The sequence below is a fragment of the Cucurbita maxima genome, unplaced genomic scaffold (genome assembly GCF_002738345.1).
Source record: "Cucurbita maxima cultivar Rimu unplaced genomic scaffold, Cmax_1.0 Cma_Scf00055, whole genome shotgun sequence".
In the NCBI taxonomy this organism is placed as follows: Eukaryota; Viridiplantae; Streptophyta; class Magnoliopsida; order Cucurbitales; family Cucurbitaceae; genus Cucurbita; species Cucurbita maxima.
Window position 1 is genome coordinate 474,343 of NW_019272071.1, and position 16,426 is coordinate 490,768.

The 16,426-nt window shown below is 35.2% G+C and overlaps 1 protein-coding gene and 1 non-coding gene across 3 annotated transcripts; both read left to right on the forward strand.

Moving 5' to 3' along the window:
• Nucleotides 1-4,090: 4,090 nt before the first annotated feature.
• On the forward strand, nt 4,091-6,013 carry LOC111471699 (glycine-rich RNA-binding protein 3, mitochondrial). Of its 2 annotated transcripts, none has more exons than XM_023117429.1 (5): nt 4,091-4,194; nt 5,092-5,236; nt 5,325-5,393; nt 5,602-5,708; nt 5,875-6,013. In XM_023117429.1, the coding sequence occupies exons 2-5, from the start codon at nt 5,101-5,103 to the stop codon at nt 6,001-6,003; spliced, it is 441 nt and encodes a 146-aa protein (XP_022973197.1). In that variant the 5' UTR covers nt 4,091-4,194; nt 5,092-5,100; the 3' UTR covers nt 6,004-6,013. The 2 variants fall into 2 exon arrangements, with proteins under 2 accessions (XP_022973197.1, XP_022973198.1); XM_023117430.1 differs by having other exon boundaries at nt 4,136-4,207.
• Nucleotides 6,014-12,238: 6,225 nt separating this feature from the next.
• LOC111471703 lies at nt 12,239-12,377 on the forward strand. The gene has a single exon (XR_002715237.1). It is a non-coding gene; the product is annotated as a small nucleolar RNA Z247 (small nucleolar RNA).
• The last annotated feature ends 4,049 nt before the right edge of the window (nt 12,378-16,426 follow it).

Consider the following 16,426-nt stretch of genomic DNA (forward strand, 5'->3'; position numbering starts at 1 on the left):
GTTCTAATTCATGGATTCTCGATAGTGAAGCTACGGATCATATAGTATCAAAATCTTCTATTATGACTGAACCAAAGGCTGCCATCATGTCTACAGTAACTTTGCCTAATGGAGAGACAGCATGTGTGTCACATACTGGCAATATTTCCCTTAGCCCTGACCCTTAAATTAAACAACGTTTTATGTGTGCCTTCATTCAATTTAAACCTAATGTCCATCAGCAAACTTACCAATGACTTGAAATGTTATGTCACCTTCTATCCTGATTCTTGTGTTATGCAGGACTTGGCTATGGGGAAGATGATTGGCTCGGGTAAACAATTTGGAGGTCTCTATCATATTTCTTCATTTCCAATCAAATTTTCAGCTCATCAAGTATCTCAGTCATCTGATTTGTGGCATTTACGCCTAGGTCATCCTTCTTTTTCTCGTTTTAAATTTCTAGCTGATCAATTGCATCTTAATAATGCGAGTTATTCTCATAATTGCATTATCTGCCCGTTAGAAAAATAAACTAGGATGCCTTTCCTAAGAAGTTCCTCATTCTGCCTTTGATCTGATACATTGTGATGTTTGGAGACCACATAAAATTCCTACCCATTCTAGTTTGAGTTTTTTCTCACTATTGTTGATGATTTTACTCGATTCCTACCCATTCTAGTTTGAGTTTTTTCTCACTATTGTTGATGATTTTACTCGATGTACTTGAGTTTTTCGTCAGAAGTACATCATTTGTTAATGAACTTTGTTAAATTTGTTCAAACTCAATTTCATACTACTATCAAGATAGTTCGATCAGACAATGAGACTGAGTTCCTATCTTTGCAACCATTCTTTACTTCTTGTGACATTGAATTTCAGCGCACATGTGTCTATACTCCACAACAAAATGAAGTCGTAGAACGTAAGCATCATCATATCCTAAATGTAGCTAGGTCTCTTCTCTTTCAGTCACAGATTCCACTTAATTTTTGGGGAGATTTTAACGGCTGTTTATCTTATAAATGGAACGTCATCACCATTGTTATCTAACAAGACACCCTTTGAAGCACTCTACAAACGACCACCTACATTTCATCATCTTAAAGTTTTTAGTTGTAAATGTTATGCAACTATAGTACATCCTAAGCAAAAATTTGAATCTCGGGCAATTTCTTGTGTTTTCGTAGGATACCTTTGTGGTCATAAAGATTACAAGTTGTATGACATGCAATCTCACAAATTCTTTATCAGTCGTGATGTTAAATTTTGTGAAGATGATTTTCCTTTTTCATCAGCTTCACAAACTTTGACATTAGCTCCTTCGACTCCTATTGTACCACTTCATGATCCATCCTACTCAAACATCTATTCTAAAAGTACTCCTCCACCTTCTATTCCTTCACCTCCTATTCCTCCTTCACCTTCTATTCCTTCACCTACTACTTTTTCGTCTCCTCCACCTTCTGTTCATTCTCCAAATTCGCCCACTAACTCTAATCCTATCCCACCTGATACATCAGTTCCACTCCGATGTTCTACTCGTACTAAACAGCCTCCAGCTTGACATAAAGATTATGAGATGTCTTCTGGAGCCAATCATTTAACTTCTAGCCCAAGTCCCAGCTCTCGCACCAAGTATCCCCTTCATCATTACCTTTCATTCTCTCGTTTTTCTCCTACTCAACGTGTTTTTCTAGCTCTTATTACATTCCAAACAGAACCTAAAACCTATGACGAGACAGTTGGCGACCCGTTATGGCAGCAATCTATGAATGATGAAATTGCAGCTTTGGAACGTAATCATACTTGGTCTCTCGTTCCTCTACCACTTGGACATAAAGCTATTGGTTGTCGTTGAATGTACAAAATTAAATACAACTCTGTAGCAAAGGGATACACTCAGGTTGAAGGTATTGATTACACAGAGACATTTTCTCCTACAACGAAACTTACTACACTTCATTGCTTACTCAGTGTTGCTGCTGCTCGAAAATGGTTCATCCATCAGTTGGATGTTCAAAATGTCTTTCTCCATAGTAATCTAGACGAGAAAGTCTATATGTATTTACCACCAGGTCTTTGCCGACAGGGGGAGAATACAGTATGTCGGCTCCATAAATCTCTTTATGGATTAAAACAGGCTTCTCGCAATTGGTTTTCCATATTTTCTACAACTATACAAAATGCAGTCTACACTCAGTACAAAGCAGATTACTCTTTATTTACTAAGAGTAAACGTACTTCTTTCACTACCATTCTAATTTATGTTGATGATATTTTGTTGACAGACAATGATCTCAAAGAAATTCAATATCTCAAAACTAATTTACTCAAGAAATTTCTTATCAAAGATTTAGAAAATTTAAAATATTTTCTAGGCATTGAATTTTCTTGGTCTAGAAGGAATTTTTATGTCTTAAAGGAAGTATGCTCTAGACATTCTTCAAGACATAGGTCTGGAGCACGTCCAGAAAAATTTCCTATGGAGCAAAATCTGAAACTTTCTTTAACTGAAAGAGAGAAGTTGAATAATCCAAGTAAATACAGACGGTTGATTGACATATTAATATATTTGACAGGCCTGACATAGCTTATTCAGTTCGTATGCTTAGCTAATTTATGCATGAACCAAGAAAACCACATTGGGAGGCAGCTCTTCGAGTTCTGAGATACATCAAAGGCACTTCTGGTCAAGGACTCCTACTACCATCTGAAAACAATTTAAGATTACAAGCATATTGCGTTTCTGATTGGGGTGGTTGTCGAACTTCCAGACGGTCTATTTCTGGGTTCTGCATTTTCTTCGGAAATTCAATTATTTCTTGGAAGTCTAAAAAGTAGACTAATGTGTCCAGATCATCAGCAGAAGCCGAGTATCGAGCTATGACAAATACTTGTTTAGAGTTAACTTGGTTAAGATACATTCTTCAAGACTTAAATGTTCAATTGTCCGAACCAGCATTGTTATATTGTGATAATCAAGCAGCATTACATATAGCAGCCAATCTAGTTTTTCACGAACGTACGAAACACATTGAAATAGATTATCATATAGTTCGAGAAAAGTTACAAGCTGGAATCATCAAACCGTGTTATGTTTCGACTAAAATGCAATTGGCAGATGTTTTTACTAAACCTATGATATTTGGGGAATATATTTTAATAATTAGTTACGGAGTATATCTTATATATCCATAATCGATTAATATTTTTTCTTTATTTTTGGGGGTTGTTAGTAGTATATTTTATGTTTGAGTTGTTAGTAGTATATTTTATGTTAGGATTTGATTAACCGTATATTTTATCTTATTTACAAGATTTAGTTATATATATATTTTCCCTCATTTTAAGCATTATTTAAGCATTAGTTGATAGTTTGTATCCTATTTAACATTAATGAAAATTATACTTTCGATCACAATTCTATTTCTATTTCTCATTCTTAACGGATGAACTTATGTTGATTAAGGTCGGTGATGAATTATAGAGAGAAATTGAACTTGAAAATCGCAAGCTCCGAAATTGAAACTAGATTTCCCTCGAACTTCCATGATCATCTCTCTCGTCCCATTGACATTTCGTGTCATTTCTTATAATTGAGTAGTTCTTGTAATTTAATTCGAAAACACAGTCTACCCACTTTATAAGCTGGACAAAGCATTTATGAGCTTCCAAGATTTAAAATATTATTTTTTAAAAGCAAAATTACATTTAATTAAAAATTGAAACGATTTAAATTTTACAATAAATAAGTTATTTTAATTTAATATCTAATGATAATTTTAAAATAATTTTAAAGTTAAATGGTTAAAATGAAATTTTTAGATATTTAATAATATAATTGAAATGTATTTTAAAATTTAGAGATATTTTTATTAGGGCGTAAAAGGGTACAAATGGAAAGACATTCGAGAGAAAGGGGCAAATATCAACGGGAAAAGTCTCCAAGGGTACGATAGTAATTTTACATAACGTTTGGGTTTAGGGTTCAAAGAGTTACTGTTCAATGTAAGAATGACACGTCAGCCCCCACCAATATCTTTCTCATCCTACGGCCTCCACTCTCCCTTTCATTATCCAACGGTTCATATACAAGCTTTTAGCTTCTACTTAAATCGCTCTTCCAATCATTCGGCTGTCATAAAACCCTGCTCGAATTCAAGGCCTAGGGTTTAAGCTCGACTGTGAAAGAAGCGAAGAGAGCCAACAAAGGTTCTATCTGCACGTCCGATTCCTTGTTCCTTTCCTTTCCTTTCCTTTCGTTGTTTTGTAATGTTGTTCATCTTCATTCTCATGTTTCTGTATTTTTTTTTTTTACTTTTTGTTCTATATTTTGACTGATGTGTTTTGTTTTTAGATCTTTTGTCTTTCTGTGGTGATTTTTTATGAGTCTGTTAAACGTAAAATAGACCATATCTAGTGATTTACTGGTTTTGTTACCAAATCTGTGATTTACTGGTTTTGTTACCAAATCTGTGATTTACTGGTTTTGTTACCAAATCTGTGATCTACTGGTTTTGTTACCAAATCTGTGATCTACTGGTTTTGTTACCAAATCTGTGATCTACTGGTTTTGTTACCAAATCTGTGATCTACTGGTTTTGTTACAAAATCTGTGATCTACTGGTTATGTTACCAAATCTGTGATTATGTGATTTTCTGGTTTTGTTACCAAATATGTGATTATGTGATTTTCTGGTTATGTTACTAAATCTGTGATTTTGAATTAATCTTCATTAATCTTGATTCAACTAGTTTAGAAGAAATACAAAGATTGTTCTCCTCTCTGAACTTAGATATGATGTGATTGGAAGTTTTCTTTCATTTTTCTTTTGTGTTGTGTCTTTTTGATTTCGACATGTAAGGCTTCTTTAATGTTCCGGGTATATATGTTCTGGTTAAGAATGATTCTGATTCTGATTGTGATCCAGCGTTCTTTTGCTCTGGTTGAGACTGTTTGAATTTGATACAAACCAAAAGCTTTCTTTTCGATTATGGAGTCGATGTACATTGAAAGTTCTAAATATTTGTAGCACAGTGTCATCTTGCACAACTACCTTTTGTTCCCTCTGGAGTTTTACTTATTCATTTGGTTAATACTCGTTTCAGGTCGTCAACATGGCTTTTCTTAGCAAAGTTGGAAAGGTATTTAGGAAGAGTTCTGCATCAATGATCCGTTCGGATTTGCAACCTTCCAAACTGTCTATCTTTCAAAGTATTAGATTAATGTCAAGTTCGAAAGTTTTTGTTGGAGGTAAGCTAGAATTCCCGTTCTTCTGTTCTTTCTTACACCTTGGTGGTCTATTAAGACTTTACCTGAGATCCGTTGCTTTGTTTTGCAGGCCTTTCTTATGGTACTGATGACCAGAGTCTGAGGGAAGCGTTCGACAAGTATGGGGAAGTAGTTGAAGGTGTGCAGGAAACTAATCTAATTAACCATTTTTTTTATTTAAAAAAACCTACTTTTATTTGCTAGGGTACATACACACTGCTGCCCATCATCTGTATACGGAAAATTGAAATTATATTTAGTCTTTCTGTGAAATCAGTAATATTCGAGGGCACTTCCTCTAGCCGGTGAATGACTCTGATTTTTATGTATGTCTACCTTTGTCTTAGCGAGAGTGATAACGGATCGTGATACCGGAAGATCCAGAGGTTTTGGGTTTGTTACTTTCACCGCGAACGAGGAGGCTTCCAGTGCTATCCAAGCGCTGGATGGACAGGTAAACGAATTTATGTTATGGGGGGCTTTTGTGGTAGTGTTGACTCCACGGATCAGTGTGGCTTTGCCATCAGTTTATTTAAACCACCAGGGGTTCCAGTTGATTCTGTTGTGGGTCAGTAATATCTTTACTGTTTTCTCTTACATTGTTCATTTTTTGTAATCAGGATCTCCATGGGCGCAACATTAGAGTGAACTTCGCGACTGAAAGGTCTCGTGGTGGTGGTTATGACGGCGGCAGTTCCGGCTACAATCGCTCCAGTTCATACCAGGGAGGAGGTGGTTACAATGACTGATGACTTTGCCTAAAGGTACTGGGGAGAAACTGCTTGATTCATTTGGAAACAAATTGCTCCTAGTGTAACGTCTTATGACTCCTTGTATTGCCGAATTATAAGCCTTGCGTTGTTTTTTTTTTATTTTTATGTTTTTTTAATCTTAATAAGAGAATATCGTTTAAACGTAGAATAGATCATATTTGTATAGTAAGATGATTCTGGTTTGTTATCAAATCTATGATTACTAGTTACTGGTTTGTTATCAAATCTATGATTATTGGTTACTGGTTTGTTATCGAATCTATGATTACTGGTTACTGGTTTGTTATCAAATCTATGATTACTGGTTACTGGTTTGTTATCAAATCTATGATTACTGGTTACTGGTTTGTTATCAAATCTATGATTACTGGTTACTGGTTTGTTACCAAATCTATGATTACTGGTTACTGGTTTGTTACCAAATCTATGATTACTGGTAATCAAATCTATGGTTTGTTACCAAATCTATGATTACTGGTAATCAAATCTATGGTTTGTTACCGAATCAAATGGTTTGTTATCGAATCAAATCTATGATTTATTGGTTATGGTTTGTTATCGATTCAAATCTATGATTTACTGGTTATGGTTTGTTACCGAATCAAATGGTTTGTTATCGAATCAAATCTATGATTTATTGGTTATGGTTTGTTATCGATTCAAATCTATGATTTACTGGTTATGGTTTGTTACCGAATCAAATGGTTTGTTATCGAATCAAATCTATGATTTATTGGTTATGGTTTGTTATCGATTCAAATCTATGATTTACTGGTTATGGTTTGTTACCGAATCAAATGGTTTGTTATCGAATCAAATCTATGATTTATTGGTTATGGTTTGTTATCGATTCAAATCTATGATTTACTGGTTATGGTTTGTTACCGAATCAAATGGTTTGTTATCGAATCAAATCTATGATTTATTGGTTATGGTTTGTTATCGATTCAAATCTATGATTTACTGGTTATGGTTTGTTACCGAATCAAATGGTTTGTTATCGAATCAAATCTATGATTTATTGGTTATGGTTTGTTATCGATTCAAATCTATGATTTACTGGTTATGGTTTGTTACCGAATCAAATGGTTTGTTATCGAATCAAATCTATGATTTATTGGTTATGGTTTGTTATCGATTCAAATCTATGATTTACTGGTTATGGTTTGTTACCGAATCAAATGGTTTGTTATCGAATCAAATCTATGATTTATTGGTTATGGTTTGTTATCGATTCAAATCTATGATTTACTGGTTATGGTTTGTTACCGAATCAAATGGTTTGTTATCGAATCAAATCTATGATTTATTGGTTATGGTTTGTTATCGATTCAAATCTATGATTTACTGGTTATGGTTTGTTACCGAATCAAATCTATGATTGGTTATCAAATCAAATTTTGTTAACCAAATCAAATCTATGATTTAGTGGTTATGGTTTGTTAACAAATCAAAGCTATGATTTACTATTACCAAATCAAATCTATGATTTACATTTACTCGGTTTGTATGTTACAAAATCTATGATTTACTTTTACTAGTTTGTTACCAAATCTATGATTACTGGTTATTAGTTTGTTATCAAATCTATGATTACTGGTTACTAGTTTGTTACCAAATCTATGATTACTGTTACTAGTTTGTTACAAATTATGAGTTACTGGTTTGTTACCAAATCTATGATTACTGGTTACTAGTTTGTTACCAAATCTATGATTACTGGTTACTAGTTTGTTACCAAATCTATGAATACTGGTTACTGGTTTGTTACCAAATCTATGATTACTGGTTATGGTTTGGGGGTTACTGGTTATGGTTTGGGTTATTGGTTTGTTAGATTACTGGTTATGGTTTGTTACTGAATCAAATCTATGATTTACTGGTTATGATGGTTACCAAATCAAATCTATAATTTTCTGGTTACTGGTTATTATGGTTTGTTACCATACTAGTTATTATGACTTTTACTCGTTATTGGTTTGTTACAAAATATCTATGGTTACTATCTGGTTTACTGGCACTTACTATTTGTTACAAAATCAATGGTTTGTTAGGTTATTGGTTTGTTGTTAGGTTAGGTTTGTTACAAAATCTATGGTTACTTGTTTGTTAGGTTATGGTTACTGGTATTGGTTACTAGTTTGGGTTACTGGTATTGGTTACTAGTTTGTTAGGTACTAGTTATTGGTTTTATGGGTTTGTTGGTTTTATGGGTTTGTTAGGTTATGGTTACTGGTTTGTTACAAAATCTATGGTTACTGATTACTGTTTGTTACAAAATCTATGATTTATGGGTTTGTTAGGTTATGGTTACTGGTTTGTTACAAAATCTATGGTTACTGATTTTTTGTTACACTATGGTTTGTTAGGTTACTGGTTTGTTACTGATTATTGTTTGTTACAAAATGTTTGTTACAAAATCTATGTTTGGTTTACTATTTACTATTACTGGGGTTTACTGGTTACATGTGGTTACGAGTTTGTTACAAAATCTATGTTTTACTGGTTGGTTTACTAGTACTGGTTTGTTACAAAATCTAAAAATCTATGTTTTACTGTTTACTGGTTTGTTACAAAATCTATGTTTTATTGGTGTTACAAAATCTATGGTTTACTAGTTACTGGTTTGTTACAAAATCTATGGTTTACTAGTCACTGGTTTGTTACAAAATCTATGGTTTACTAGTCACTGGTTTGTTACAAAATCTATGGTTTACTAGTCACTGGTTTGTTACAAAATCTATGGTTTACTAGTCACTGGTTTGTTACAAAATCTATGGTTTACTAGTCACTGGTTTGTTACAAAATCTATGGTTTACTAGTCACTGGTTTGTTACAAAATCTATGGTTTACTAGTCACTGGTTTGTTACAAAATCTATGGTTTACTAGTCACTGGTTTGTTACAAAATCTATGGTTTACTAGTCACTGGTTTGTTACAAAATCTATGGTTTACTAGTCACTGGTTTGTTACAAAATCTATGGTTTACTAGTCACTGGTTTGTTACAAAATCTATGGTTTACTAGTCACTGGTTTGTTACAAAATCTATGGTTTACTAGTCACTGGTTTGTTACAAAATCTATGGTTTACTAGTCACTGGTTTGTTACAAAATCTATGGTTTACTAGTCACTGGTTTGTTACAAAATCTATGGTTTACTAGTCACTGGTTTGTTACAAAATCTATGGTTTACTAGTTACTGGTTTGTTACAAAATCTATGGTTTACTAGTCACTGGTTTGTTACAAAATCTATGGTTTACTAGTCACTGGTTTGTTACAAAATCTATGGTTTACTAGTCACTGGTTTGTTACAAAATCTATGGTTTACTAGTCACTGGTTTGTTACAAAATCTATGGTTTACTAGTCACTGGTTTGTTACAAAATCTATGGTTTACTATGGTTTACTAGTCACTGGTTTGTTACAAAATCTATGGTTTACTAGTTACTGGTTTGTTACCAAATCTATGATTGGTTTGTTACCAAATCTATGATTGGTTTGTTACCAAATCTATGATTGGTTTGTTACCAAATCTGGTTTGTTACAAAATCTATGGTTGGTTTGTTACCAAATCTATGATTGGTTTGTTACCAAATAAATCTATGATTTACTGATTACTGGTTTGTTACCAAATCAAATCTATGATTTAGTGATTACTCATTAGGTTAGGTTACTAGTTGATTGGTTACTAGTTTGTTATCAAATCAAATCTATGATTTACTGATTACTAGTTAGGTTACTAGTGAACTGGTTACTGGTTTGTTACCAAATCTATGATTTACTGATTACTGGTTACTAGTTTGTTACAAAATCTATGATTTACTGATTACTAATTACTGGTTTGTTACAAAATCTATGATTTACGGATTACTAATTACTGGTTTTGGTTATTGGATTGTTACCAAATCTATGAGTTACTAGTTATTGGTTTGTTACCAAATCTATGATTTACTAGTTACTGGTTTGTTACCAAATCTATGATTTACTAGTTACTGGTTTGTTACCAAATCTATGATTTAACTATTACTGGTTTGTTATTTTGTCTGGTTTGTTACTAAATCTATGATTTTGTCTCGTTTGTTACTAAATCTATGATTTACTGGTTACTGGTTTGTTACCAAATCTATGATTTAACTGGTTATGATTTATGTATGATTTAACTAGTTATGATTTACTGATTACTGGTTTGTTACCAAATCTATGATTTACTGGTTTGTTACCAAATCTATGATTTACTGGTTTGTTACCAAATCTATGATTTACTGGTTTGTTACCAAATCTATGATTTACTGGTTTGTTACCAAATCTATGATTTACTGGTTTGTTACCAAATCTATGATTTACTGGATTTACTGGTTACTAGTTTGTTATCATGATGGTTTGATTGGTTACTGGTTTGTTAAATCTATGATTTACTGGATTTACTGGTTACTAGTTTGTTATCATGATGGTTTGATTGGTTACTGGTTTGTTACGAAATCTATGATTTACTGGTTCTGGTTACTGGTTTGTTATCATGTTGGTTTGACTGGTTACTGGTTTGTTATCATGATTTACTGATTTGGTTATCATGATTTACTGGTTTGTTACCAAATCTATGATTTACTGGTGTTACTGGTTTTTGTTATCAAAACTATGATTTACTGGTTATTGGTTTGTTACCAAATCTATGATTTTCTGGGTTTGATTTTTTACCAAATCTATGATTTACTAGTTACTGGTTTGTTACCAAATCTATGATTTACTGGTTACTAATTTTATTACTGGTTACTGATTTTATTACCAAATCTATAATTTACTGGTTCTAGTTACTGGTTTGTTATCATGATTTACTGGTTTGTTATCATGATTTACTGGTTTGTTATCATGATTTACTGGTTCGGTTCTGGTTACTGGTTTGTTATCATGATGGTTTGATTGGTTACTGGTTTGTTACCAAATCTATGATTTACTGGTTCTGGTTACTGGTTTGTTATCATGATTTACTGGTTTGGTTATCATGATTTACTGGTTTGTTATCAAATCTATGATTTACGAGTGATTTATTCATTTCCGGATTTTTGGTTTGTTATCAAACCTATGAGTTGTTATCAAATCTATGGTTTGGTTACCGAATCTATGATTTACTGATTGATTGATTTGGTTACCAAATCTATGATTTACTGATTTTGATTTGATTGGTTTGTTACCAAATCTATTTAATTGATTAGTTTGTTACCAAATCTATTTACTGATGTGATGGGTTTGTTACCAAATTTATATCAAATCTATGATTTACTGATTTGTTGTTACAAAATCTATGATTTACTGATTTGATGAGTTTGTTACAAAATCTATGATTTAGATAGGTTTGTCACTGATTTGATGAGTTTGTTACCAAATCTACCAAATCTATGATTTACTGATTTGATGGGTTTGTCACTGATTTGATGAATTTGTTACCAAATCTATGATTTATTGATTTGATGAATTTGTTACCAAATCTATGATTTATTGATTTGATGGGTTTGTTACCAAATCTATGATTTACTGATTTGATGGGTTTGTTACCAAATCTATGATTTACTGATTTGATGGGTTTGTTACCAAATCTATGATTTAGAATGTACATATCTATACATACAATAGGTCGTGACCTATTAGGTCATAGTGCCATTCAACCTAACATGGTATCAGAGCCAAGGTTTATTCTTTAAATGTCTACCATATCTTCCTCTTCCCCATCCATCATCTCCAACACCGTCTCAACTACCATGGCGTCGACCTTTGGCCCAATCCCTCTTCACCATGCTGTCACAATCCGTCTCGACCAAAAACAACTTCATCATATGGTGCGCCCAGCTCCTCCCCTACATACGGAGTACGAAGTTTATGGGCTACCTTGATGGCACCAATGCTGCACCTGCCAAGCTGGTCCCTTCCTCAATTGCTGCTAGTGCTGACCTGGTCTCTAATCCGGCCTATAATCAGTGGTATGATCAGGATCAACAGGTCCTTAGCGGCCTTCTCACCTCCATTTCTGAGGAGATTCTTCACGATGTTGTTGTCGCTACTACGTCCAAGGAGGCGGGGATACCCTGCAGCGGATGTTTTCGTCGTCAACTCATGCTCGCACTATTCAGATCCGTGTTGAGCTCGCCACGTCCAAGAAACAAGATTATCTGCTACAAATTATTTTTGCAAGATCAAAGGGCTGGCCACCGCCGGCTCTGCCTTGCAGGATTATGATGTGATTGTGTATCTTCTCGCTAGTCTTGGCCCTGACTATGATCCCTTTGTCACCTCAATGACTACCAAGAGTGAAGCCCTCATGCTTGATGATGTGTTTGCACATCTAATGGCATTTGAAGCTCGCCAACTACAACACCAGGTTGAAGTTCAGTTAAATCCGAGATCTTATGCCAATTATGCTGGTCGTGCTGAACTTCAGTTAAATCTTGGATCTTCTGCCAGTTATGTTGGTCGTGGTGGTTAGCAGAAGAATCATGGGCGTAGGGATCGTGGTCGTGGTCGTTCTCAAGGTTATGCACCATCTCGTCTTGCTGGTGATCGCCGTGGCCCTTCTGCTCGTCCTTCCTACCAGATCTGCGACAAAGTGGGGGCATACTGCTATTCGCTGCTGACATAGGGTGGATGAGTCCTATCAAGATGAACCTCCTTCTGCTCCTTCGGCACTGGCGGCTACTTCCTCTTACAAGATTGACCTAAATTTGTATAGCGACACAGGCACTACTGATCATATCACTAGTGACCTGGATCGTCTCGCTGTGCGTGAACGCTATCATGGAGGTGAACAAGTTCAAATAGGCAATGGAGCAGGTTTGCGTATTTTCCATACTGGTTATTCTCTAATTAATATTGCTACTCGTTCTCTTGCATTGCATAATATTTTGCATGTGCCTGAAATTTCCAAACATCTTCTTTCCGTTCATAAATTTTCTCGTGATAATGACTTATTTTTTGAATTCCATCCTTGGTACTTTTCTATTAAGGATCGATGGTTGGGGAAAAGTCTTCTAGATGGGAGGTGTGAATTTGGTCTTTATCCTATTAAGCCATCCGATGTCGATGATCTCAAGCATGCCTTGATGAGCAGATCTACTACTCACGCCCAATGACTTGTACATTTTGGACATCCTTCATCTCAAGTAATAAAATTAATTTTGCGTCTCAATAATATTTCCTGTGCTAGTGAGTCATCTTTGTCAGTTTGTAATGCGTGTCAATCAGCAAAAAGATTAGTTACCATATACTAATTCTTCTCATAGGTCTTCGTCACCTTTGAAACTTATTTTTTCGGATGTTTGGGGCCCTACACCTCCATCTGTTGGGGTTTTAAATATTATATTAGCTTCATTGATGATTTCAGTAAAATTTCGTGGATTTATTTGATACATGATCGTACCGAAGCTCCTCGTATATTTTTGCAATTCCAAGCTCATGTTGAGCGCCTCCTAGATACTAAAATCAAGTGGGTCCAATCTGATTGGGGCGGGGAATATCAGAAAATTCATAACACATTTTTTCGTTCCCTTGGAATTGCTCATCGTGTTTCGTGCCCTCACACGCATCAACAAAATGGGTATGCTGAACACAAGCACCGTCATATTGTTGAAACTGGCCTAGCCCTTCTAGCTCATGCTCATGTACCTATTAAATTTTGGGACGACACGTTTCTTACCGCCACATATCTCATCAATTGTCTTTCTACTCGTGTCATCGATAGCAAATGCCCCTTAGAGCATCTTTTTAATACTCCACTAAATTACTCCTTATTAAAAAAATTTTGAGTGTGCTTGTTGGCCTCATCTTCGTCCTTGTAACAAACAAAAGCACTCTTTTCGATCAAAGGAATGTGTCTTTCTAGGCAACAGTTCTTTACATAAAGGGTATAAGTGTCTTGACACCGATTCTGGTCATGTCTATATTTCTAGAGATGTCATATTTGATGAAAATATTTTTCCGTTCAAGAGAGCCCCATCTAATTCTTCCCCAATCATGCAGTTGATGCATAATGCCCCTGATTTGTGCACCTTGCATTTGGGTAATAGCAGTACTAATTTGGAGAATGATCACATGCATATGTCTGTGCCTACTAACTCTTTGGATGCTGAAAATTTGGTATCCACATAAGCTTTGGAATCGCCGCCGTGCGAATCAGCTTCGGCTGTTCCGCCAATGATTGGGGCCTCGGATCCTCTGCCAGCAGATGATATTGCACAATTCCCAGTCGAATCCTCGGCCGCTGGTCGACCAACTGCTATAGCATCAGTTGCTCCCCTCGCAACGGTTGATACGACTGTCCCCTCAAATGTGGATCCTGAACCTACTACTCATTCGTATGGTACTCAATTGAAGCACAATATCAAGAAACCCACGGTACGTACAGATGGAATAATAACATATTCTGTAGTTCAGTCTTCTGCCTCTGAACCTACTTCACATATTACTGATGGGCATCCTCTCTAGCGTTAGGCAATGAATGATGAATTTCAGGCACTTAAAAAAAAAAATAAGACATGACACTTAGTTCCTCATCGTGCTGGTCTTAACGTTATTGATTGCAAATGAGTTTTCAAACTCAAGCAAAAGCTAGATGGCTCTATTGATCGCTACAAAGCACGCCTGGTTGCTAAATGGTTTAAAAAGCAGTATGACATTATGATGATACCTTTAGTCCAGTTGTTAAGCCCACTACGATTCGGCTCTTAGTATCTCTTGCTATTTCTTGTGGTTGGGCTATTTGGCAGATTGATATTCAAAATGCTTTTTTTCATGGCTTTCTTAATGAAGATGTTTATATGAAGCAGCCCCGTGGATTTGTGGATTCTCAACACCCTGGTTATCTCTGCAAGCTGGATAAGTCGCTTTATGGCCTTAAACAAGCTTCGTGTGCTTAGTTTTCTTGCCTTAGCTCCAAACTATTACAGCTGGATTTTACACCTTCAAAGGCTGATGTCTCTCTTTTTATTTTTAACAAGATGGGCATTCAGATGTATATCCTCATCTATGTTGATGACATTATTATCATCAACTCATCTTCTACAGCTAATGAGAAACTTCTTACACAGCTTCAGGATGATTTTGCTGTCAAGGATCTTGCCATTTTGAGTTATTATCTTGGGATTGAGGTCCGCCATACTTCCAATGGACTTATTCTGACACAACATAAATACATTCAAGATTTATTGTCCAGAACCAATATGCTCACCTCCAAAGGTGTGCCCACACCTATGCTTCCTAGTGAGAAGTTGTTATTGGATGGTGGTGAAAAGCTCTCGCCTGAGGATACTACTCGCTATCTGAGTGTCGTTGGTGCTCTCCAATATTTGTCTCTAACATGTCCTAATATATCCTCCCCGACTTCTATACATTGGGCGATAGTCAAACGAATTCTCCATTATCTACATGACACTATTGATATGAGTTTGTGTCTTATAAAGTCCAGCACTGATTTGTTGAGTGTCTTTTCGGATTCTGATTAGGTCGGGAATCCTGATGATCGTCGAAGCACTAGAGGCTATGTGATCTTCTTTGGTGGCAATCTTATCTCTTGGAGTTCGAGGAAACAATCAACAGTTTCTCGTTCTAGTACGGAGGCCGAATATAAGGCGGTTGCTGATGCCACTGCCGAATTAATTTGGATCCAAGTCCTCTTGTGTGAGCTCAGGATCTCACAAGTGCGAGCGCCTAGCCTGTGGTGTGACAATATTGGTGCCACCTACCTGTCCGCCAATCCAATCTTTCATCGACTGACGAAGCATGTTGAGGTTGATTATCACTTCGTTCGTGAACGAGTATCGACTCGTAGACTTGATGTTCGACTCATATCTTCCAAGGATCAGCTCGCCGATATCATTACAAAGCCACTGCCAGCTCCTTCTTCTAGCAATTTTAGGCGCAATCTGAACTTAGTAGTACATCGTCCAGATTGAGGGGGATGTTAAACGTAGAATAGATCATATCTGTATATAGTATGATAATCTAGTGATTTATTAGTTTGTTACCAAATCTATGATTTACTGGTTTGTTACCAAATCTATGATTTGATGGGTTTGTTACCAAATCTATGATTTCATGGTTTGTTACCAAATCTATGATTTAGGATGCAATCTTCATTATAAACATCTATAAATACATGAGGTCGGTCATAGTTGTTGGGTTTTATGTTCTAAAACTCATAGTTTGTAAACAAAAACATATTCTATTTTCAATAAAGTTATTATTGTTGTTTATTCAGTAAAGATTGTTATTGAATAAAGTGAACTTTAGTATCATTAATCTAAATCCAATAAACTAAGAACACTTTGCTATAGTATGATTACTTGAACTATATGTAGAGACATAAGAGTTGATCAAGTTCAAGTATATAGTCAAAATGATCTATAGTATAATGATA